The 23,479-nt window shown below is 52.0% G+C and overlaps 1 protein-coding gene across 4 annotated transcripts in view; it reads right to left on the bottom strand.

Moving 5' to 3' along the window:
* Positions 1-14,408, bottom strand: part of PPP2R5C (protein phosphatase 2 regulatory subunit B'gamma) — a 121,149-nt gene extending 106,741 nt beyond the window's left edge. For 3 of the 4 annotated variants that reach the window (XM_059373995.1, XM_059373996.1, XM_059373997.1), the window contains exons 1-3: positions 14,285-14,408; positions 13,341-13,406; positions 410-572 (exon numbers count right to left, since the gene is read on the bottom strand). In XM_059373995.1, coding sequence (XP_059229978.1) covers positions 410-572; positions 13,341-13,406; positions 14,285-14,311 — 256 coding nt within the window. In that variant the 5' untranslated portion in view covers positions 14,312-14,408. The remainder of the gene's footprint in view (positions 1-409; positions 573-13,340; positions 13,407-14,284) is intronic. The other variant, XM_059373998.1, reaches the window with a different exon arrangement.
* Positions 14,409-23,479: the final 9,071 nt, after the last annotated feature.

Below are 23,479 nucleotides of genomic sequence, written 5' to 3'. Positions count from 1 at the left end.
GTTTCAAAACCTGTCCCCTGGCAGTGGCTCCTTTCTGACTCGCTGGAGTTCACAGGTGACAAGTGCCACGGGGAGAATTACTTGAAGGGGACACCAGGCAGCCTGGTGACAGTTCACACAGACAGATTTAAAGCCTCCCCTCTGCCTTTTCCAGTGTAATACACGTAGAACACAGTTGCGATTACATTTTTATCTCCGACGGCTCTGGAATCTGGGATATCAGGTGGGTCAGTCAGGTAGTGGCATTTTAATTGAAAAAACAGAACAGGACAACACAAACCTTAATAAAGTGACCCGAACAGAAACTAAACACAGCCGAGGCGGGAGAAGCTGGCGAGCTACCCAGAAATGACTCCGTCTCCCTATATGGGCACGCTTGGACTTTTAAAAGACAAATAATAGAGATTACCTTTTAAAGATGGTAGTTTCTGAAGTTCTCTGTTATTGCTGGCGTTAAACCGGGAGGAATTTTGCCGCTTGTCTTTCTTCACTATGGGCTGAGGCACTGGTACTTTAATTTTACTAGACACTGTTGATGGGGTGGCCACAAGGCTGTTTTTCCTGCTGGAAATCTGTTTCCAAAATAAAAACAGAAACACATGCATATCTCAAACTGTTGTCTTACAGCACAGTTAGAATCTGGAATATATATACGAGTCTTGCTCAGGAACGGTCCCTTCCACTCCGCCGTAAACACCAGTCCTTAGAGTGGCTGGAGTCTGAGTGACCTCCCACTACTAGTAATGCTGGATTTCCAGTAATTTACAGACACACCTCATTTCTCACGTCTTCCTTCAAACTTTTTACTCTAAACATTTCCCATATAGGTTGACATATATAGAGGCTGATGACTGTGACCCTTCAAAGACGTTCATGTCCGAATCCCTGGAACCTGAGAATATGCTTCCTTACTTGGCCAAAGGGACTCTGGAACGGTGACGAGGTAGGGATTCCGGACTGTCAGCATGGGCCCCGCGTCATCACACAGGTCTCGACAAGACAAGACAAGACAAGACAAGACAAGACAAGGCAAGGCAACACAAGCAGATGACAAGGCAGAGGTGAGAGCCTCACAGAGACTGCTAGAAGCCAGGGCACTGGTTTGGAAGGCAGAGGAAGGGGTCACGAGCCAAGATGCGCAAGAGGCCTCTGGAAGCTGGAAGAGGACCAGAAATGGATTCTCCTCCAGGGCTTCGAGGAAGAACTAGCCATGCTGCCATCCCGATTTCGGCCCCATTTCAGATGTCTGACCCCTGGGACTGTGAGATCATCAGTTTGTGGTCCTTTGCACAGCAGCCTGGGGATCTCACCGAGACACGTGTCTGAGGACACATGTCTGCCTCAGTCGGGGAGAAGAGCCTGCAAACACCCAAGCAGAGGTGGCGGGGGGGGGGCAGGGGGCACGTGCAGCAGACACCCGCACAGGCCCATGGGGTGAGGGCACCCAAGGAGCTCAGATGGGCCTGGCCCCCGTGAGAGTCAACTGAGCGCTGACCGTCAAGATTCTCTGTGCAAACTGCTCACTCCTCCCACACTTCCAGCCTCAAAAGAACGGAGTCTGTACATGCACATGTGCACTTCTGAAACGCCTACCAAGCTCATCCTAGAAACACAAACCTGCCAAGACCCTTCTAGTCACACTGAGTTAGGAGAGTAGACACACCAGCCTAAGCCCCCGGCTATGCACTCTCCTCCGGGAGTTGAATTTTTACTAAGAAGTCAGAAAAGCTTTATTTTTAAATAAGGTGCTTAGGACGACTTAGGAAGCATTTTCCAAGATGCCAGATGCAGACAGGACTCTGAATCGGGAGCGAGGGCCCAGGCTCCCTCCCCTCCCACAGTCGGCAGCCTCTGTCTTGAAAGGGCTTTCCTGGATGTGGCCCTTGACACCTGTCTCTCTTTCCACCCGATTGTGAAAGCAGGGTCTTCTTCCTTAAAAATGCCGCCCATACTTCTCCTCCTCCCAGAATTCCCTAGAACCCCTAGTTTTCACTCCCCAGTCACAGACAGCGCCTCCTAGGCCAAGTCCCTGTTTTAAATGTTACATGCACACGTCTACTAAAGTTGACATCTCCCTTCCACTTCCTAGACGCCAAACCCCATGCACCTGACCCCGAGGACAATGGGGCACGTGCGACTCCCTCCCAGACAGGAGCGGACCCCTAGCTCCTGCAGCAAAGCCTGGAACACCAGCTCCGGGCGACTGGCTAACTCATGAAACAGAGTTAACTCCACGTGTATCCACAGCCCGTGTAGGACACACACTGAGATGAACCTTCGAACGTCTGACAGCAGAAAGTCATCCCCAAGACCTGCTGACTTGGAGCCCCTGGCCCCTTTCCTCCCCGAGAACACTGTCCTTGGGGTAGGCGGAATGAGCTTCTAGAAAGAAGACCTGGTCCCATGACCCAGGCTAACCCACTGTAGCCACTTCTCAGGGCTCTCAGCCCGCAGGCTTAACAGTGGTCTATAGAGCCCCATGCTCGGGTCACCAGCCCCTGCTCCGGCCGGGCCTGTGCCTTGGCCCCGCTTCTCCCCTGCCCACCCCGAGGGTGGCTTCCTGAGGCCTCCGGGTGGTGCACTCTGCTCTGTGGGCCGCTGCCTGCCCGGATGGGCTTGGCTACGAGGTGGCTGTCTTGTCCTTGCCCCAGACAGGCAGGCTCCAGGGCAGCCTGGGGGCCACAGGTGCTGGCAGAGCCCACCAGCCGGGTCAGAGTCTGACCTTGACCTGGCCGGGACCTGGAAGCCGCGCAGGGGGCCCTGAGCAGGGTGAGGGTGCGAATCCATCCTCCTGTTCAAAAGGCGCCTCAGGCTGCAGTGCGGACTGCGGATGGCAGGGGAGGGGCGGTCTCGGCTGCCAGTCTGACCACACACTGCACCAGCGGACGGCAGGCGCATGGGTGACGCGGAGCGCTGGCGGGGTCACGGGAACCAGCGGGGGCAGCTGGCGGCCCCAGTCACTGCGGTGGGAAGGAGAAAGGGGCTGAGAAGCCGGGTCATGACCACTCTGGGTCCGAGCGGAAGACACGGCGACGCCCCCTTCCTCACTCCTCCGCGACGCTCTCTTCTTCCTGCGGACCAGGGCCGCAGTGCTGTCCTGGCCGCTGCGGGCTGCCCTCAGCTGCCTTCTCCGCCCGCGCAGGGCCTGGCGGTGCGCTGTGTGGCTGGCTCTCAGACACCTCGTGTAAGCCGGACGTGAACTTGGAAGTTTCCCGTCTACACAGTCACTGAAGTCCCTGATGAAGGAGACGCCCCGCGGGGAGCAGCGTGGCAGAGGTGGAGGAGGAGGGCGCCGAGGAGAAGGACGAGGCTGAGGGAAGAGTGTTCAGGAAGGAGGTCGACCCATCCGATGGCCCTGAAAGCCCAAGTCTGCGGACTTGGACCCGTCATCCTGCGGCCGGTGGAGGCTGCTGAGGGCAGCGAGGCAGCAGCAGAGGCCAATCTGGGGAGGCCTGGGGTATCCATAACAGCTTCGGGAAGGTGGTGGGAAGAGCAGTGTCAGGGCAAACAGCAGTGCCATAGCAGGGACCTCGGGAAAGGCGAGGGGCCTGATCGTGCCGCGTGCCTACGGGGAGGCTGCCGAGGGGAGGCGTGGCTGAGGGACAGCTGCACCAAGAGCCAATCTGGGCCCCGGTGTGCAGTGACAACAGAATAGAGGACAGACGGGACAGGACAGAATGGCGGTCCGTCTGACGCCCTCCCTGGGGTGTGCAGACATACGCGGTCACCCACAAGAAGTGCTTGGAAGGGAGGCGAGGCCCAAGGAGATGAAGAGGCCTGAAGGGGTCCTGGAGCAGCAGAGCAAGGCAGGGGCCTGGAGAAACGGAGACACTCTGAACACCTCTTTCTCCTCAGGGCTAAGTACCAGCAGCCAACGGGACATGAAGGGGTTGGCGCCCCGAGGGGGCATTGCCCACACAGAACTGCCCATGTTCCCCGACAGTCTCTGCGACCCCCCCAGCCCACACGTAGCCAGCCGCTGTCCTGAGCCCGAACCAGCGCGGGCGGCCGGAGCAGCTGTCACGCTGGGCAGGGCCCTTCCCCGGAGTGCGGGGCCATCTCCCGGGATCGTGCAGGGAGCCGTGGGGCCAGACCGGGGACCTCGCTCAGTCCCTGGACTTCGGACACCACCTCCCTTGGGTCTGCCATCCAAGCAGCTCTACCCTCCCGACATCGTCCAAGATTCTCCCCTGCTGCAGTCGTATGATGAACGAGCACCGCCACGGGCCAGAGACCACGAGACCCAGAGCCTGAGGAGCCGACGCGCATGCCTTGAGAGAGCTTTTGAAAGAAAGTTCATCTGAAGAACACGATACTGGAATAAAGACAGCCCCAGAGTTACAAGCCAAGACTACTCCGCAGGGAACACTCTTCAGCAGGTGGTGCTGGGACAAGCTCGAGGCCTGGGAGAGTCAGGCCGAGTGCTGATGAGGGCGAAAAAGGTGGTCTCCCGAGAAACCAGGCTGTCTAGGAAACACTAAGGCTGCTATGCTGGGGCAGCCCCTCCGAGCAAAGCTCTCTGCACTGTGGCCCTTCCGGGCGGGAGGCTGCACGAGCTCTGGGTACGCAGGGGCTGGGCAGCTGACGGGCCTGCTGCCAGGGCCCCCTGGTTCCGATTCTCGCCCCTCTACTTCCTGCACAGCACTGCGGGGATCTTTTGTAGTATGTGGTCAGATCACCCCCTTTCCCTGCTCAAACCAGCTCACTGGTTTCCCACCACCTTAAGAATGAAATCCCCAAATCCTGCCAAGGGCGGCTGACAAGACCCTACTGCACCTGCCCTGCCTGCACCCCCACCTCTCGGACTTTATCCCTTCTGCTCAGGCCACCCTCGTCTGTCTGCAGCCGGACTGGCCTTCCTCCCAGCACACACCCAAGCTCACTCCCGCCTCCGGGTCTCTGCACTGGCTGCTTCCTCTGGCTGGAATGCCCTCCTCCCCCAGATCTCGGCACCATAGCTTCCCACTTCCCGTTCGGGTGGCAACTTCAACATCCTCTCCTCGGTGAGACCGACCTGGGCCACCTGAAGCAGGCTGGAAACGTGTGAGTAGCTTCGACATCGCAGTGACCAGAGGGCGCTCCCGGTGTGGACAGCCCCAGGGCCACGGCTCTGCAGGGTGAGAAGCCAAACTTCACACGCCACCGGCGCCCCTTGTACCCACCAGCACCCCGGCACTGTCTGAAAGCCAACGGGTCCTGTTGTGTGTCCTGCGCTGCCCCCCCCCCCCGCCCCCACGAGGGTCCTCACTGCTTTAGACGGTCTCAGAACGTGCCTGGGGGTGACCGTGAATGAGTCGCCTGGGGAAGGCCCACGACGGGGAAAGCATGGCCTGCAGGGAAGGAAATGACTTGGGGAGAGAGAAGGGTCACTCCTGTGACGACAGGGCACCGCCCTCCAGGGCCACGCCAGACTTCTTCCTGTAAGCCCTGGGCCACGGAGCTGCGCGGCAGAGCAGGGGGAGGACAGCTTCGCTCCCAAGAGTGTGGGTCAGGGGCCGTGAGAGCAGGGATTTTTGTACTGTTTTATTTTTTAACCACGTGTGTTTCGACCACCAGAACAGATACAGAGAAAACGTCTGAAAAGGAAGACAGGAGGGGCGTTGTGTCCCTGGGTCTCCCCGGGCCAACTCCCTCGGGAGACCCCGTGGCCTCGTCCGCACACCGGCGGCTGCTCCTCACAACAGAGGCCAGTCCTGGCCTGAGGCGAGCAGGGCTCCCCCTTCCCGCCCCCACTTCCCTTCTCCTCCACTGTCCCCTTTTCCCCTAATTGCACCCACTTCCTTCTAAATTCGGTACTTTGTATTAAGAGCGATAGATGATGGAGTTAAAGGAAGGGACACACACCTGAACGGGGATTATTCTGGAAGCTACTGCCCAGGTCATAGGCCTCTCTGCCCCTCAGAGCTGTCTGTGAAGTGGGAGGTGGTCTTCAGCTGCTGTCCGGGGTGGGGTGGGGGGTGGGGAGCCACCAGCCACAGCGGCTCCCGAGCCCTCGAAATGTGGCTTGTGTAACTGAGGAGCTGAATTCTTAAATTTAATCTGATTTCCACACATTTCAAGGGCCCCAGGTGGCTCCTGGCTAGCATCCTGCTGGCATTCCGGCATTCCCACAGGGCAAGAACAGCACGAGCTCAGACCCACTACCCCTTCAGAGCCATGCTAAATCTCGGCTTAATAAAATATTTAAGATGAAGGAAATCCGGTGTCCTCAAACAAATTCCCCGCCTACCTCCCCTGGCCCCTGCACACCCCCATTTGGTTCTGGCCCTGTCCTCTCACTCCCCCAGGTGGAGAAAACGCAGATGACAGCACGGCTCGGATTTGGATCTGGGCAGCAGGCTTCCCTGCAGTGGTCCTTCCCAAACCAGACCAGAAGCAGGGCCCCACCAAGTCTTGGCTGAGCACCACATACGGACGGGAAGGTGTGAGATCATGACCTATAATGTCGTGCCAAACCAGACGCCACCGAGCCCTGACCCTGGCAGGCACCCGATGTTTTAAGGCAAAGCTGGAGCTTTTTTATAGCTGAAATCTTTCACATGAATCTTCCCTGTGACTTGGGGAAATATCACCGTGATTCATGCCGGTGGCAGACTGACTCACGCGGCAGAAGCAGGTGGAAAGCTCCCCACCCTGACACAGGAGGGCTGAAGGCTTGCACTCACAGCGCAATTGCTCTAACAGCAGGGGGGGAACTCTGGGCTTCTTCCGTGAACGACAACACTAGATAAATTATTTCATGAAATTCACTGAACTCTTTCTAGAATTATGGATCATGTAACGGAGCTTTTCCTAAAAAGGGACGGAGTGCTGACTGCTCCCGTCTGTGACACACACCCTAGGTCTTTCTGGGGTTCCAATTTCATGGTGACCCTGTGTTTGCTCAGGTGCTTTAAAGCACTATTTCCTCTGGTTGGGGTCTTCACGAGGAATGTGCTCCTTCTTGACCCTTGTCTTCAGCAGTGCCTGGTGTGATGGATGTGGGGGGGGTCAAGTTACTCCCGAACGCCCATGAACAACAGGTGGGACACTGTGAATAACAGAAATGGTCACCACTTAATTTCTTAAGACGTGAGGACCACATTCTTTTTATCTTCGCCAGTGCTTGTACAGAACAAGATGATCAAAACAAAACTTTCTAATATGTATATAAAATTCATAAAATATTAAAAAAAATATACATCACCCTTAAACAACACGGGTTTGAACTGCGTGGGCCCAATTCTTTTTCAAAAAATACTACACTTAAATGTATTTTGTGTTCTGGTTTTCTTAGCATTTTCTTTTCTCTGCCTTACCTTATCGTAAAAACACAGTATACAGTAACTGTACCATACCAAGTATGTGTTGAGCAGCTGTTTTTACTATCAGTAAGGCTGCCTGTCAACACAGGGCTACTAGTAGTTAAGTTCTGGGGGAGTCAATAATTATACAACAGATTCCTCGCTCTGTGTGTGTGTGTTGGGAGGGACTGGCACCCCCAATCCCCATGTTGCCCAAGGGCCAACTGTATATGTATGTTCTACTGAGAAAAACTCCCAAAAAGTTTTTGAAAAACTCAAAACAAAAAATAGAAAGCACTGAAGATCACATGGGAAGCCTTATATTTAAAGGGAAATCCTGTTTTGAACTGCTTTCATTAAAATAAGATCTTATGACACTATCTATCTTACCACTGACCTCCAGTGCAAAGCAAAACCAAAACCAAAACCCTCTTCTAAAACTTTCACAGGATGGGTGCTTGGGTGGCTCAGTTGGTTAAGCAACTACCTTCGGCTTAGGTCATGATCCTGGAGTCCCAGGACTGAGTCCTGCATCAGGCTCCCTGCTCAGCAGAGAGTCTGCTTCTCCCTCGGACTCCTCCCCTCTCATGTGCTCGCTCGCTCTCAAATAAATAAAATTTTTTAAAAAAACAACCTTTCATAGGACATTAGAAAAACACCCAAGTACCATAATCTTCCGTTTTAGTCCACTGCTATTTATTTGGAAAACAAAAACAAAAACAAAAACAAAACAACTCTGCATCAGAATGTCCTTAGAGGATCAAAAGATAAAGAAACAAGACCCCCCCCCCCCGCCTTGTAGTTTACCATATCAGAACCCCCAGCAAGCTAACTGATTTGAAGCTCCCCTTCCTCCTGAGCACTTTTAAAATCCACCAACAAACACTTCTGGCCTCCAGGTCCTCACATACATGGCAAGCACCAAGAAGAATCAAGTTAAATTGCTGTCCCCGAGTACTTAACCTAGTTAGGGAGGTGAATCAAGGTAAATAAAAGCTGTCCAAGGCAGTATAAATGGTAAATAACCAATTGAGCCAATAACTGCTTTCAAATTTAAAAGTCGGAAAAAATAGGGGCCAAAACGGTGAGAAAAACAATTTCAGATTAAGTGACCCTGACTTTGAGCTAAGGAGATGAAGGGACTAAGATGGGCGGCGAAGAGCACGGGGGAGCTCACGTTGCAAAGTGAGGTCTGGGGACCCCAAGAGGGGGGTTCCTGCAGGCACTTTCTGGGGTCCGTGCTTTTACAATAACACAAAGCCATGATTCACCTTTATAACCATCATCAGGTCAATTTTTCACAGGCTACAAGGCTCAGGGTATCAAAACAGACTGAATGCAGGAGCAGACTCAAAGAGCCAGCGAGCTTCTACTAAGCCAGACATTAATCTGCAAAAACATGGTGCAATGTCATTTTTCTCAGTGCATTTCTGTGAACAGTTATTTCTCGTAAAAACATCCTACTCACGTTAACATGCATTGCATGTGTTACTATAAGATGAATTAAGGAATGTTTAAAAAATTTGTTTTAATTTCTAGCAGGGAAAGTTATCAGCTAAAGCCAACCTAAATAAAAGCTCTTTGGGACCCCGATTTTTAAGAGCATGAAGGGATGCTGAGGCTCCTTTGGTCTGAACCCTACTAGGGGAGAAGTATGTATCAGGCATGATTTGCAAGCGGATGTACTACTTCGTGGAAGAGTCTTTCTAAAGCAGGGGTCTCATCGGGGGCCGTTTTGCCCTGTAGGAGACATCTGGCAATGTCTGGAGACACTGCTGGCTGTCAGAACCCGAGAAGTGTGCAGCCACTGCTGTCTAGTGGGAAGGGCCGGGTGCTGGCAAGCATCCTCCAGCACACAGGGCAGCACTGCGGGGAGGCATCTGGTCTACCTATCAATGACACGGAAGGTGGGGCGCCTGCTCAGGGCAGTGGGTCTCACCTGGGAGGAGGCACTGGGGGGCTGCCAAGCACATGGTCACATGCAGGAGCAGTGAGCCCTGGGGAGGGACAGAAGCTCACAGAACTGCTCCTAACTCATGCCCTCCCACCCACAGCTGACTAGCTCCTCTGCAGAGCCCCCATCCTTCTGGATCACCAGGGTTCTAAGCAAAGACGATGCAGAGTGGCTGGGAAAGTGGGCAAAGACATGATCATCAAAAGCAAGGAATTCCACTTCTGTGTAACAGACACTTAGGAATTAAAAAAAAATATATAAAAACTGCTGGTCCTCTGGGTCCTCTCTCTCTGTGTCACTGGGGTCCCATTTAGGGTCGTGTGGGGAAAAAAAGTGGGGAGAGAATGATGGGCAGTGTGGCAGAGGCAGCCCCTAGTGACAGCATGAGCTCAGAATTCAGTCTGTAGACAGTGGCTTTGGTGTTATGGGGGAGGGGAGTCAGGGACTCTTCCCTTAGAAGGTGATGGTCACAGCCTTCTCCCTTGGAAACACACCTGCCAACAGACCACTTCCACTGTCCTCCAACACTCAGGTTAAAATTCCTGCTACAAAGCCGAGTGCCTAGAAAGTCAGATCTTCTTAAGAAATACTTTCCACCAAAATGTTGTTTCTGTTACCAGGTAATGGGGGTTATTATAAGATGAATTTAAAGTTTTTGAAATTTCCGGTTTACTTTCTCAAACAGGACTTGCCAGCCATACCTGTGGGACCTCAGCAAGCCCGGCTCCCCGTCTCTGCAACACTGAGGGGGGTTTCCTGGGATGTAAAGGGACGGATTATAGAGAGGAAAACGTTATGGCTAAGGGCAGAAGATGTCAAAATGAGCTAACGAGCTGGAGAGGACCATTCAGCTTTCTTTCCAGGAAGAGGTATTACGTCAGAGTTGCCGTAGAGACTTCCAGACCAAACTACACTGAAGCAGGACAGGTAACATACGTGACCAGAGAACAGCGCTCAAAACAACCTTTAATGTGCTTGAAACAAATCACTTTACAGAGAGCATTAACACTTTTAAAAACATAACTTTGGATGCAGTATACAAATTAAAACAGCTACTATAAAAAACACCACGGCATGGTCTCATCTTCCAGAACAGACTTTAGGAATCTCTGAGTGATCAATGAAGATTCTAAATATTCTTCAAGGGGGCCTAGATATGTTTGCACAGCTTTGAACGTGACACCAAGGACAGATGTTCAGAGCGGAGTTCCCTCTGTCAGTCTCCTGAGCACCCAGGAGCCCACCTGTGGCCTCACTCCTTAAGTGTGCCACGAAATAAACCTGTAAGTACTGGGCAGAAACTTTAGTTTTGAGTATATAAATTAAAACATCCTACTTGAAAGAGAATAAAACAAACAAAAGTGTACCAGTACACATCATTTGAGAAGAAATTTCTAGAAAAATGTGCCCAGGAGCAGTTATGACCTTTACTGCTATTTTGTTACCTGGAAGATGTATTCTGCCTTACATCTCGCAGGGAAAACTTTTTCAAGAGGGGTCATGTCTAATCTATCCCATCAAATTAAAAATGGCCAAATCTGAAACTCTCCACTGTTTTTGGAGGCGAGGAAACAGGGCCATGGAAGCTAGGTGACATCACTTAGGGCACTCAGGAGTCAGCATTTTTACTCCCCAGGTTAAAATATGTTCCCCTACACCACTCTATCCTTTACCACAGAACTCTGTCTTCCTAAACACCCCTGTACAATGAAATGTTCCTTTGTTCTAACAGAAAAGTGTTCTGCAGCATAAGCCACTTGGTGCCTCTATTTTCCGTGAGGCTGGGTTATAGCCAGCCAGGATTTGAGGCGTAAGGACCTTTTCCAGTCTTGAAGTGGTGTGTTAAGTCAACCAACCACGGGCCAAGTTCTTTTTCATGTGTTCTCTGTTGAGATGATTTCCCAAGCCTGGCTACTCTGCCCTGGGCGGACTCCTGTTCTGCACGCCCCTCAGGCTGGGACAGTCCCAAATGGGGGAAACGCCCCCACCCCAGGTGAGTTCACAGGCTGACCCGAGCGAGAGCCAGCTGTGAAGGTGATGGGACACTGAACAGGTCTGAAAAGCAGCACGAGAAAAGCAGTCCTATTTGAACAGTTCAGGTCAAAAACATTCAAGTTCAGAGGAACGTTGACAGGAGAGGGAAAAAGTGCGCAATGAGGGTCTCGAGCCCCTGAGCGGGTCAACCGTATCTGCAAGTGGGTGGAACCAGAGCTGAAGAAGCGGGATGAAGACTGAGAAGGGAACCAACATCGAACAAATTCAGGCTCAACCCAAAGTTCAAATGAACTGAAGTGCCTCAATTAGTACTCCTGCAAAACAACGTACACAGTCCTGTGCCCACTGTCCTGCTTAATGGGCCTTGTTGCCTCTGGTATCCTTATGAGGAAGCAGTGAAGGGCCCACCATGTCAGTATTTTTCGGTGGTAATTTCAAGCTCTGTAGCTCCAGCTCTTAGACAGTAGCTCTAGAAAAAATACAAAAAGACAAGTGGGGCATCACACTCAGGCACTGGAGGGGGCCACACCTAAAGAGTCTTAAGCAGCTGACAGTCTAGGAACCCAAACCACCTTAAAGACACGCACTGTACGTACTAGCGGGTTTGTGATCTTTAAGTGAACAGATGGACTTTCCAGGTTCAAACTTAATGTTATCAATCCTTCAATTCAGGTTCGTTCTGCTAAAATGGGAATAAATGAACCAGACCACTGATGTTCTTTGCCCCACTAACGGTGAGAAGAGACAGGTGTGTGACCGAGGAAGGTTCGGGGCAGTACTGGAAGCCTTAGCAGTTTTAATGAAACACCCGTAAGCAAAAGGAAAGAAAACGCATACTACCCTTGCAAAGGGACTAAATTTCACTTAAATCGATTTAGTAAAAAAACTGACTCGGAAGGAAGCAAGTCAAAAACAAGAATGTCACTGTAAAACGTGATTATCCGTTATAAAGACAGGGCAGAGAAGAACTGGCACCAGTAATTCCCAACTACTGATATTTAAGGAACCTTTGGATCTATCTCTTTTTGCTTCGGGGAGGGTGACAGATTTGCTGGAACCAACCACCTGCTAAAGAGAAGGGAGGCTGAGAATGCACCAAATGATAAGGAAAAGATACCACTCCCCAGGGCTTTAAAAAAAAAAAAAGAAAAAAGGCTATGCCTATAATCACCAGGTAACTGTGTTTCCCCAGATGACGTGGAACTCATTCTAATTTGGCTTACAGGAAAGGGATCTGACATCTGAAATTAATGTCATCTGTGATAAGCCCAGGGACCTGGGTGATCGAGCTCTGGAGAACATGAAACCACGAGCAAGCCGCTTCTTGGCTACCAGTGATCTGAAAAGGCTTCCTAGCTCAGCCTGGGTCCAGACAGCTCCTGGATCCTTCGCCTGAGGGGCTCTAGTTCAACAACTGCTCCCAATGAAGAACAGGCCAAGTGCTAGCACCTGTGTGCCCAGGAACGCCATCAACCCCACCAGGGAGACACGGTCCTCACCAAGCATTCCTGCTGCTCTTCGGTGAGTCCACAGCGAAGAAGCAAAAGAAGTGAGGACTGGCCAACGCAGAGAGAGAACAAGTGACAGATGACAGAGGATCGTATCCAAGTACCCAAACTAACTCAGCTGAGAGGTACCAACCCATGCCACTACGGAAAGAGGCTCTGGGCATCAGACATCAGCAGAGCACAAAGACCGCACCAGAGAATCAAAGGTGAGGGGAGGAGGAGCCACTGGGAGGGACGGACCTGACCTGGCAGGAGACTTGCAAAGCAAGGAAGGGGAGGAGGATCTGAAAGCTAAAAGCACCAACGACCGAGGGTGGGGAAACCAGCCTCTGCAGGAGGGCGGCTGCATCTGGGGGGGGGGGGTGGTCATAAACTTAAAAATACCAGTTGCACAGACACAACTTCCATAAACCCATCCGTCTTTCCCCAGACTAAAATAACGAAAACCGAAAGAACTGAAATTTCAGTTTATAAAGGAGACTCGCAGACAATCTCGTGCAGGGAAACATTCTAGAAGAGCCTGGCTTTCACCACGCTGTGCTGCCCCTGGTTAAAAGGAGTTCACGAAAAAACGGAAAGGGAATATTTGAGAGCAGTTACCTCTGAGTCTATTATGTCTTGTCCTTCTTTTGAACTTTTTCCACTTTTCCCTGCTTTTGGTGATTCCTGGGAAACATCAAGCAAATCAATTAGGCTTCTCAATTTTTAGACGGCTAAACATCAGATACACCAAAATGCAGTTTTAAAACGGATGTACAGTTTACCCGGAACTTCGGATAATCTTCAGCAATACCGTCAAGAAATTCCGCCTCCCGTTATATAGAGACCCAACACGGAGCCGCGACACCCCCGCCCCCAAATCCAGACCCTCCTGGTTTTCTGGATCTGTGTTTGGCGTTGAAAACTCCGAGAAGCAGATGACCCCACATGCCGGCGCGCGGGGCATTCTGACGGGTGCACCTCGCAGCGCTGTCCGGCCTCCCACCGTAAGCCCCGCGCGCCGGCATTTCTGCGGCGGCTCGGAGACGCTACGGAGCTCCACCTGCAGCAAAGACGTCCCCCCCATGTAACGCAGCACACTCACAGCCCACGCCGCCGCCCCCTGGGATAAGAATAGTATTTCCGAGCCCCAGAGCTTCCCCGGGAGAGCAGACAATCCTTCGCCAGCGTGAGGGGTCCCTCCAGGCGGCTGCAGCCCCCCACCCCGCCAGCCCCTGCCCTGCGTGTGCGAGGCCGGGTCGACCACCTCTGCCACCGCACCTGCCCCCTCACGCCCACCGCGCGCACCGCCCCGGGCTGGCGCCCACGCCGCCCCCACCGCGGCCGCGCCCCCGCACGCCGGCCCGGGCCGTCCGGACCCCAGCCCGGCCTGGGCCCCGGCGCCCCCGCCCCCCGCCCCCGCCCGGCGCTCCTGCGCCCCCGGGATCCCGGCGCCCGCCGCTCCCCGCTCCCGAGCAGTTCCCCGCCCGCCCTCCTCGCGGCCCCTTCCCTTCGCCGCCCCGGCCCGTCGGGCGACCCGGACCCGGACCCGGACCCGGACTCACTTTCTCCTTCTTGTTTTTATTCGGCATGGCTGGTGCGGACAGCCACCGCCTGCCCCCCGCAGCAGCAGCGGGGCCCCGCCCCGGCCGTCGCGACCCCCGGCCGCCGCCGCCGCCGCCGCCGCCGCCGCCCGGGGACCGAGTCGCTCGCTCGCTCGCACTTCCCCTTTTCCAGGCTCCCACAGGCTGCGGCAGCCGCGGCGGCGGCGGCGGCGGCGGCGGCGGCGTCTCTCCGCCCCTCCCCCGGCCCGCCCCTCCCCGCCCCTCCCCCAGGCCCCCGGCCCGCCCCGCCGCCCCCGCCCCGCCCCCGAGCCGGCTCCGCCCCGCTGGCCTCCAGGTGCCCTGCCATTGGCTGAGGCGCCCTCACGTGCCCTAACGCTCTCCGCCGCGGCCCCGCCCCCGCGCGCGGTTCCGGTTCTCCCTCTTCCCCCAACCCCCGCCCCCAAGCAGCGCTCCGGCGCCCGGGGCCTCCTGAGCGGGGCCTCCTCGGCGGCGCCGGTGCGCCGGCGGCAGCGAGGGTTGGCCGGGAGAGACGCGCCCAGCCTCGGAAGGGGGCGTGGGGCTGCAGTGGCGGCTGCTGGCCGGCACACGCGGCGCAGGTGCGGGACGCAGAGAGCAGGGGACAAGTCAGGCGTGGAAAAGGCCGGTCTGAAACGGATGGCAGCAACGGCGGCAGCAGGCGGGACGTGGCCCAGCGCGACCCGCAGCCTCCCGGCGTCGCCTCCTCGCCGCCGCCGCGCTCGCCAGGGTGAAAGGCGGCCGCGCGCCGGCGCACCGGACCGGCTGAGGAGGCCCGGGGCCGCGCGAGCGGCGGTTTCCCCGGGCCCTAGTGGGCCCCACCCCGGGAGCGCGGGTCTGCTCTGCCCCGCCCCGAGTCCCCGCCCCGAGTCCCCGCCCCGCCGGAGGCCCCGCCCCGCGGGTCGGACTCCAGCGGCGCCAATGGGATTTTATTACTTTCTTCAATTTGGCTCGATCGTGGACCACGTGAGGAAACCTCTGCCTTGTGACCAGGGGGCCACGTGATCCCGTCTGCTGGCTCGGAGCGCGGGGGAGACGCGTTCTCAAGAAGAGGGCGACTTTGGGGCGCCTGGGTGGCTCAGTGGGTTAAGCCGCTGCCTTCGGCTCGGGTCATGATCTCAGGGTCCTGGGGTCGAGTCCCGCATCGGGCTCTCTGCTCAGCAGGGAGCCTGCTTCCCCTCTCTCTCTCTGTCTGCCTCTCCGTCTACTTGTGATTTCTCTCTGTCAAATAAATAAAATCTTTAAAAAAAAAAAAAAAAAAAGAGGAGGGCGACTTTGGGCCGCTCCCTCCGCAGCCTGTCGGACGGCAGAGGCCGCTCACCACGGGCGTGGGGGCTGCTGCGGCGGGGCGCACGGGCCTGGCGGGGCGGACGGGCCTGGCGGGGCGCACGGGCCTCGCGGGGCGCACGGGCCTGGCGGGGCGGACGGGCCTCGCGGGGCGGACGGGCCTCGCGGGGCGCACGGGCCTGGCGGGGCGCACGGGCCTGGCGGGGCGGACGGGCCTCGCGGGGCGGACGGGCCTGGTGGGGCGCACGAGCCTCGCGTGTGACCGCGTTGGGCGCCGGCGGGGCCGGATCCGAAGCGGGCGCTGCGAGGTGACCGCGTCGTCTCGGGCGCCCGGCTTCGCTCGTGGAAGTCGCTGTGAGCGCGTTTTCGGCCGCTCGGCTCCGCTCTGCGGAGTGACGCGTGTGACGCGCCGACGGTGTGTCCGTGGGCCGGCCGCTGTCGGTGCGGAGGACTCGGTTTTCAGGGGGTTAATGGTTTATCCGAAACACGTAGTTAAGAAACATGGGGGGTGTAGGGCAGTGGCCCCCCCCCGTTAGTGACGTTTCATTTGTGAAATAAAATACGCGCTCTCAGGAGTCGTTGGGGAACGGAGTGTATGACCGTGAAGCTCTGAAGGGACGGAGGGACTTTTCCCAGACAAGTCTGTGCCGCTGTGGACTCGCACACAGCCCCGGCGCACACCGTGCACTCCACGACGTTCGTCTGATGTCCTCTGTGTGCCAGGCGCAGGGAGGGGCTTCCACGGTGGACACGGCACTGCCCTGGTCTGTCAGCATTCCACATCCTTGGGGTGGAAACAAGAAAGCCAGCGATCAGAGGGATGTGACACTCAGCAAGTCTACGGGGCGGGGGTGAGAGGGTCTGGTTCAGCGGCGCACAGGAGCCTTGCACGGGAGGTCTTGTTGTGGCTGGAGATGAGAGCGAAGGGTCAGAGGGGTAGCTGACGAGAGTATACGAGAGGGGTATTTGACGAGAGAAATCACAAGTAGATGGAGAGGCAGGCAGAGAGAGAGAGAGAGGGAAGCAGGCTCCCTGCTGAGCAGAGAGCCCGATGTGGGACTCGATCCCAGGACCCTGAGATCATGACCTGAGCCGAAGGCAGCGGCTTAACCCACTGAGCCACCCAGGCGCCCCCTTTGTATTTTTTTTTTTTTTTTAAAGATTTTGTATATTTATTTGACAGAGAGAGATAGAGAGTGGGAGAGGGAACACAAGCACAGGGAGTGGGAGAGGGAGAAGCAGGCTTCTCACCAAGCAGGGAGCCCAATGTGGGGCTCCATCCCAGGGATCATGGCCTGAGCTGAAGGCAGACGCTTAACTATCTGAGCCACCCAGGCACCCCAGTGAAATGCTTTTTCCATGTCTGGCTTCTCTGTATGGTGAATTGCTTAAATTATGCCTGTGAGCTCTCTCTGGAGGAGCAGAGAGGTCCCCAGAGGATCTAGGCTTCTGCCCGCACTGCAGCCACCAGCCACAGACCCGCAGAGACTTGCTGCGTCACTCTGGGGAACAGAAGAGGTGCATAATAGAAGGGCAGAGAGAGGAAGTCTCTTGGTCTAGAATCAACTGAGCTGCCCCTTCCTGCATCTGCCCTTAGAAGCTCTTTCCACCGGCTTTTCTTCAGGGATACCTATGTCACAGTGGCCTGCCCTCCTATTCTTCTTTGAGGCCCATCCCAACCTGGCCCCGTCTGCCTAGAAATCCCTTTCTCTTGGCTTGCTGGACACCATTCACTGGAGCTTAGGCTTCTTCACGTTCTTCTGGCCCCGCTGGGCTATCCAGGCGTTAAGGTCATCTCGCATACTTGGATTGTCAGCTGTTTCCCATCTTCGGCATTCTGCCTTCCCCAGAATGTTGGCAGCTTCCGTGGCTTCTGTGATTTGGCCCAACCTCTCAGGCTGTTGTTCTCTGTCCTCCTGCTGCCTCTTTTTGGCTATTGACTCCCCACAGAGCTTGGGATATGCTGGCGTGCTGGCTGGTTCCATGTCACCAGCCCCAGCAGGCCCCCAGCCCCTGCTCCTTACTCGTGCTGATGGGGGGCTGCCCATAGCCAGGACTGGACGTAACATCTTCCAGGCCATTGCTGACGCCTTCCCCACTGTAGAAGTTCAACTCACCTACCCTCTACCTCTTTTCCTTGCCTCATTTCCACCGAAATGTCATTAAACAGCTCATTTCTTATTGAAGCTGAATCTATTTATTTTTGGGCTACACGTTTGCCTGCAGATCTGGCTTGGAGGTGTCCTGAGAGTAAATTTAAGCCAGCTTGAATTGAAATGAAATCACCGTGTAGGGTGCCGACCACAGTGCCTGGTACATGACAGGCCCTCAACAAGTTTATCTCCCACCAAGTGGACACTGATTACATGAGTGGTGCTATTGAGTTCCAAAGACCCCAGGACACCACCGAAATCACCACTTCAAGGCCCAGGGGCACCCAGAGAACTCTGCTAGATGAAGAAAAACCTCTTGCTTGGCTCTTGAAGAGCTTTGGCAAATGCCATGAACCAGTCAAGCCCATGAGCTGGGACTCAATGTCACCCCATTTCTGGGGCACCACACCTGGAGTCCCTCCCCTAAGAAACTAAAAGGTGAGCAATCTGGAAAGTTTTGAAAACTTAAAGTTTCACAGGTTGTTCTAAAACAGTCTATGCAGGGTGCCTGGATGCCTCAGTCGGTTAAGCGTCTGCCTTTGGCTCAGATTGTGATTTCAGGGTCCTGAGATCAAGCCTCCCATCAGGCTCCTTGCTCAGTGGGGAACCTGCTGCTGCTTCTGCCTGCGAACTCCCCCCTGCTTGTGTTCTCTCTCTTTGACCAATAAATAAATAAAATCTTTAAAATTAAAAAAATCTATGGAATCCCTAAAAAATTCTCTAAATACTATTTCAGTACATTTTCATATCTAAGAATTAAAAGGGAAACAATCCAAAATATAATTTCATTTTCGTGTAAATGGGGTGAAATCCAGTCGCTTTCTTTTTCCCTCCCCAAACCCCAAGTCCAGTGGAAGCAAGACAGGATGGAAATAACCCAAGGTGGGGAGAGAATATCCTTAAAACGTTAGAGATGCAGAATCAGGGGGTTCTAGAGAGAGGAGGGCACGTGCAGAGGCCAACAGGCAGGAGGAAGCCTGCTGGAAGGATGTTGTTTGTAAGTATCGCAACATGCTCCAGTGTCCAGTTTGAGTTCTTGTCCTAAGTTTTGGGTTATTGGCTCAAATGGGCAGGAAACAGATGGCTCAGTCAAGAAGGTCTAAGTGGAAATAAATTAACGAGAGATCTCTGCATAGAGGCAGGGAGGACTCAAGCAAGTGGAGACAGCAAAGCATTCTGGGAGTGATGCCCATTTCCACATCTCACTCAAACCCTCTAAACTGATGGTTCCTTTTTTTTTTTTTTTTTTAAAGATTTTATTTATTTATTTGACAGACAGAGATCACAAGCAGGCAGAGAGGCAGGCGGAGAGAGAGGAGGAAGAAGGCTCCCCACGGAGCAGAGAGTCCGACATGGGGCTCGATCCCAGGACCCTGAGATCATGACCGAAGCTTTAAGGCAGAGGCTTTAACCTGCTGAGCCACCCAGGTGCCCTAAACTGATGGTTCTTAAACAGGGGCGACTTTGTTCCCCAGAGGACACCCGGCAATGTCTATACATATTTTTGGTTGTCATAACTGGGTGGGGGGTGCTACGAGCATCCTGTGGTTAGAAGCCAGGGATAATGTTAGACATGTTAGAGTGCACAGGGCAGCCCTCACAACAAAGAATCCTCCCGCCCCAAATGTCAACAGTGCCAAGGTGGAGAAACCCTGGTCTAAACCCACGTAAAACGGATATGATACAATCCACCTTTTCCCCTTTGTGGTTAGCGAGCGCCACAGAAGATAATGGGTGTGAAAGCCAGAGCTGTGTCTACAGGCTTCATTTAAGAAGAAATTGTCCATCTGGTCGGAACTCTACAGTTTGCTGAATGCAACACACACACACATGCGTGCGCACACACACACACACCATCGTTTTTCTGCCCTTCACAAAAAACCTGGAGAAAGAGAAAAGCTCAGCTGTTCTTAGAAAGATGAGAGCCACTATGGTCTGCTGTAGTGAGCAGAATTCCCTTCCAGGTAATGACCCCATCCTGGGACAGCGGCGTGAACCGCCATCAGTGTTAGAGCTGAACGGTGGTAAGACGACCTTTCCAAAAACAATTCTGAATTGTGGTAAAGTGCACATAATTTAAAATTTACTGTGTTAATCACTAAGATGTACAGTTCAATGCTGTTACATATATTCACATATTCACATCCAATTTTTTTTTCATCTGGCAGAACTGAAACAACCCCTCATTCCTGGCTTCACCCAGCCCTGGAACCCACCCTTGTACTTTCCATCTCTGTGGATGTGACAACTCTAAGTAACCCCCATATAAGTGGACTCACACAGTATTTGTCCTTCTGAGTCTGGCTTATTTCCCTCAGCATAACGTCCTCAAGGTTCATCTACGTTGTAGTATGTGACAACATTTCTTCCTTTTTAAGGCTGAATAACGTTCCGGGGTGTGGATACACCACATTTTTACTTATCCCTCATCCTTTGAGGGACACTTGGGTTGCTTCTATTTCTTGGCTATTGTGAATAATGTTGCAGTGAGGATGGGTGTGCAAATACGTCTTCGAGATCCTGCTTTCAGTTTGTTGGTATGGAGTGAAAAGCAGAGTTGCTGGATCAGACGGTGATTCTATTTTTAATTTTTGAGTAACCATCATACTGTTCACCATAGTGACTGCATCAGTTTACATTCCCACCAACAGTGCACAAGGCTTCCGATTTCTCCAAATCCTCATCAACACTTTTTTTTTCTTTCTTGTCAGTGGTCAACCTAAGTGGTGGGAGGAGTTATCTCATTGTGGTTTCAATTTGCATTTCACTAATTATTAGTGATATGGAGCATCTTTTTATATGCTTCTTGGCTATTTTTATACCCTCCCAGGAGAAATATCTAGTCAAGTCCTTTGTCCATTTTTAAATTGTGTCATTTGATATTTTTTGGTCCATTTTTGTTGAATTGTAGGTGTTCCTTATATATTCCGGATATGGATATGAGCCCCAATATGATTCACAAATATTTTCTCCCATTCTGTAGGTTGCCTTTCTACTCTATTGATTGTGTTCTTTGAGGCACAGAAGTTATATATTTTGCTGTCATTCATTTTTTTCTTTTGTTGCCTGTGTTTTTGGTGCTATGTCCAAGGAATCATTGACAATTTCAATGTCAGGAAACTTTTCTTCTTCTTTTTTTTTTTTTTTTTTCTGAGAGTTTTATAGCTTTAACTCTAATGTTTAGATCTTTGATCCATTTTGAGTTAGTTCTCATATGTGGTGTAAGATAGGGTTCCAATTTCATTCTTTTTCATGTGGGTATCCAGTTTTCCCAAAACCATTTCTTGAAGAGACTGTCCTTTCCCCATGAATGGTCTTGGCACCCTTGTTGAAGACCATTTTGACTATCTATATGAGGGTTTATTTTAGGGCTTTTTCTTCTATTCCACTGTCCTCTTTGCCTGTTTTTATGTCAGCCTACTGTTTTGATTACAGCAGCTTTGCCTAATGTCTTGAAACCAGGAAGTGTGAGGTTTCCTACTTTGTTCTTCTTTTTCAAGGTCCCTGGCTATTTAGGATCTCTTGAGCTTCCACATGAATTTTAAGATGGATTTTTATTTTCTTCAAAAAATTCCACTGGGATTCCACTAGCGATTGTATTAAATCTGTATATTGCTTTGGGTAGATTTGATAGCCTAAGAACATGAAGTCTCCCAGTCCACGAATGCCAGATGTCTTTCATTTTATTTTTGTTGTCTTTAATTTCTTTCAGCAATGTTTTGCAGTTCCTAATGTACAAATCTTTTACCTCCTTGGTTAAGTTTATTCTGAAGTATTTTGTTCTTCTTGATGCTATCGTAAATAGAATTCTTTCCTTAATTTCCTTTTTGGATTGTTTGATTTTAGTCTGTGTAAACACAACTGATTTTTTTAAAGATTTTATTTATTTATTTGACAGAGAGAAATCACAAGTAGATGGAGAGGCAGGCAGAGAGAGAGAGAGAGGGAAGCAGGCTCCCTGCTGAGCAGAGAGCCCGATGTGGGACTCGATCCCAGGACCCCGAGATCATGACCTGAGCCGAAGGCAGCAGCTTAACCCACTGAGCCACCCAGGCGCCCCAGACACAACTGATTTTTATATGTTGATTTTTATATCCTGCAACTTTGCTGAATTCATTGATTCATTTTAACAGTTTTAAAAAATGGAATTGTTGGCATTTTCTGCATAGCAGATCATGTCTGCAGAGATAATTTTACTTTTTACTTTCCAATTTGGATGCCCTGGTTCTCTTTTTCTTGCCAAGTTGTTCTGGTTGGAACAAGTGCTGTGTTGAATAGAAGTGGCAAAAGCCGTCATTCTTGTCTTCTTCCTGATCTTAGAGGGAATATTTTCAGCTGTTCACCATCGAGTATGAAGTGAAATATTGGCTTTTTACATACAACCATTATTATACTGAAGTAGTTTCCTTCTGAGTGTTTTTATCAAGGAGTATTAAATTTTGTCAAATGATTTTTCTGTATCAGTTGAGATGATCATGTGCTTTTCCCCCTCTATATTCTGTTAAGTGGTATAGTCCATTGATTGATTTTCATATGTTGAAACATCTTTGCATTCCAGAAATAAATTTCCATTGGTCTCTTTAATGTGCTGCTGAAATCTTTTTGCTCGTATTTTGGTGAAAGTTTTTGCATTGATATTCATCAGGGATATTGGTCTATAATTTTCTTTATTGTAGCAAATTTGTCAGCTTTGGTATCATGCCAGTTTCATAGGATGAGTTTGGAAGTGTTCTTTCCTCTTCAATTTTTTTTGGAAGAGTTTGAGGTGGTGTTACTTCTTCTTCAAACCTCTGATAGGATTCACCAGTGGAGACCTCTGGTCCTGGGCTTTTCTTTGTTGAGACATTTTTTGATTATTGACTCAATGAGGCTGCTGTTCTAGAATGAATGTTTTACCTTTGCATCTAAACAAATTTCCCCTGCAGAGGACTAGTCCTTCGCTTTCAAAGATAATGTATCTCTTATAACCCTGCACTTTCTTCAGAAGATTGTTAGAACATGTTTTTGGAAGAGTAAACTCTGAAGTCATTACTTTATTGCCATATATGTTTTCTTCTTAAGCAGGAAAAAACAATTAAGCCTCAACAGTATTCTCAACTTAACCTGGCACACAGTGACTTTTGGCTTTTCCCGATAGCAGATTTACTCCAAGGATAAAGAAGAATTGCCACCATTTCAGGTGCATAGTATGATGTAGAACGGGCAGCAGGCTCATAAAACCATGAGTTCTGACTCAGAGTGGACGGAACTGGGGCTAACGACACAGGGGTCTTTCTCATGGTTTCTCAATGTATTGTATTGAGAAATACATTGAGAAATATGTAGACCTCTAGGTAGGGAGGTCTACAGGCCCTGGCAGCTGTGAATTTGTGGGAATGACAGAGAATTGGTACTGAGGATCCCGAGTCCTGCCACCTGCTGTTTGCACATCTCGTGCAAGTTTGCAGGGCTGAGTTTCTGGGGTTTCTTAGAGCGGTGATAATCTGCATATACAGCGAGGTCAGGAAAAAGCAGTCAGACCCAGGATTCCACTAACTGGGCCAGAGGAGCTCCTAGAGTCCTCAACGGTGTTCTTCAGTGAACCTGCGATGCACCAAAACCGCCTTGAAGTCAGAGCCATCTGCCTCATCATTCATTCATTCATTCTTTCATTCATTCTTTACGGAGCCCTACTAGCCATGTCTCGTCCACTTAAGCACTGTGGGGCTCAGCTTCCTCATCAACTCAGTGGAGATTACAA

The sequence above is a fragment of the Mustela nigripes genome, chromosome 13 (genome assembly GCF_022355385.1).
Source record: "Mustela nigripes isolate SB6536 chromosome 13, MUSNIG.SB6536, whole genome shotgun sequence".
NCBI classification, from domain to species: domain Eukaryota; kingdom Metazoa; phylum Chordata; class Mammalia; order Carnivora; family Mustelidae; genus Mustela; species Mustela nigripes.
Note: the sequence above shows the minus strand (reverse complement) of the source record. Positions and strands in the feature narration are given on the sequence as shown.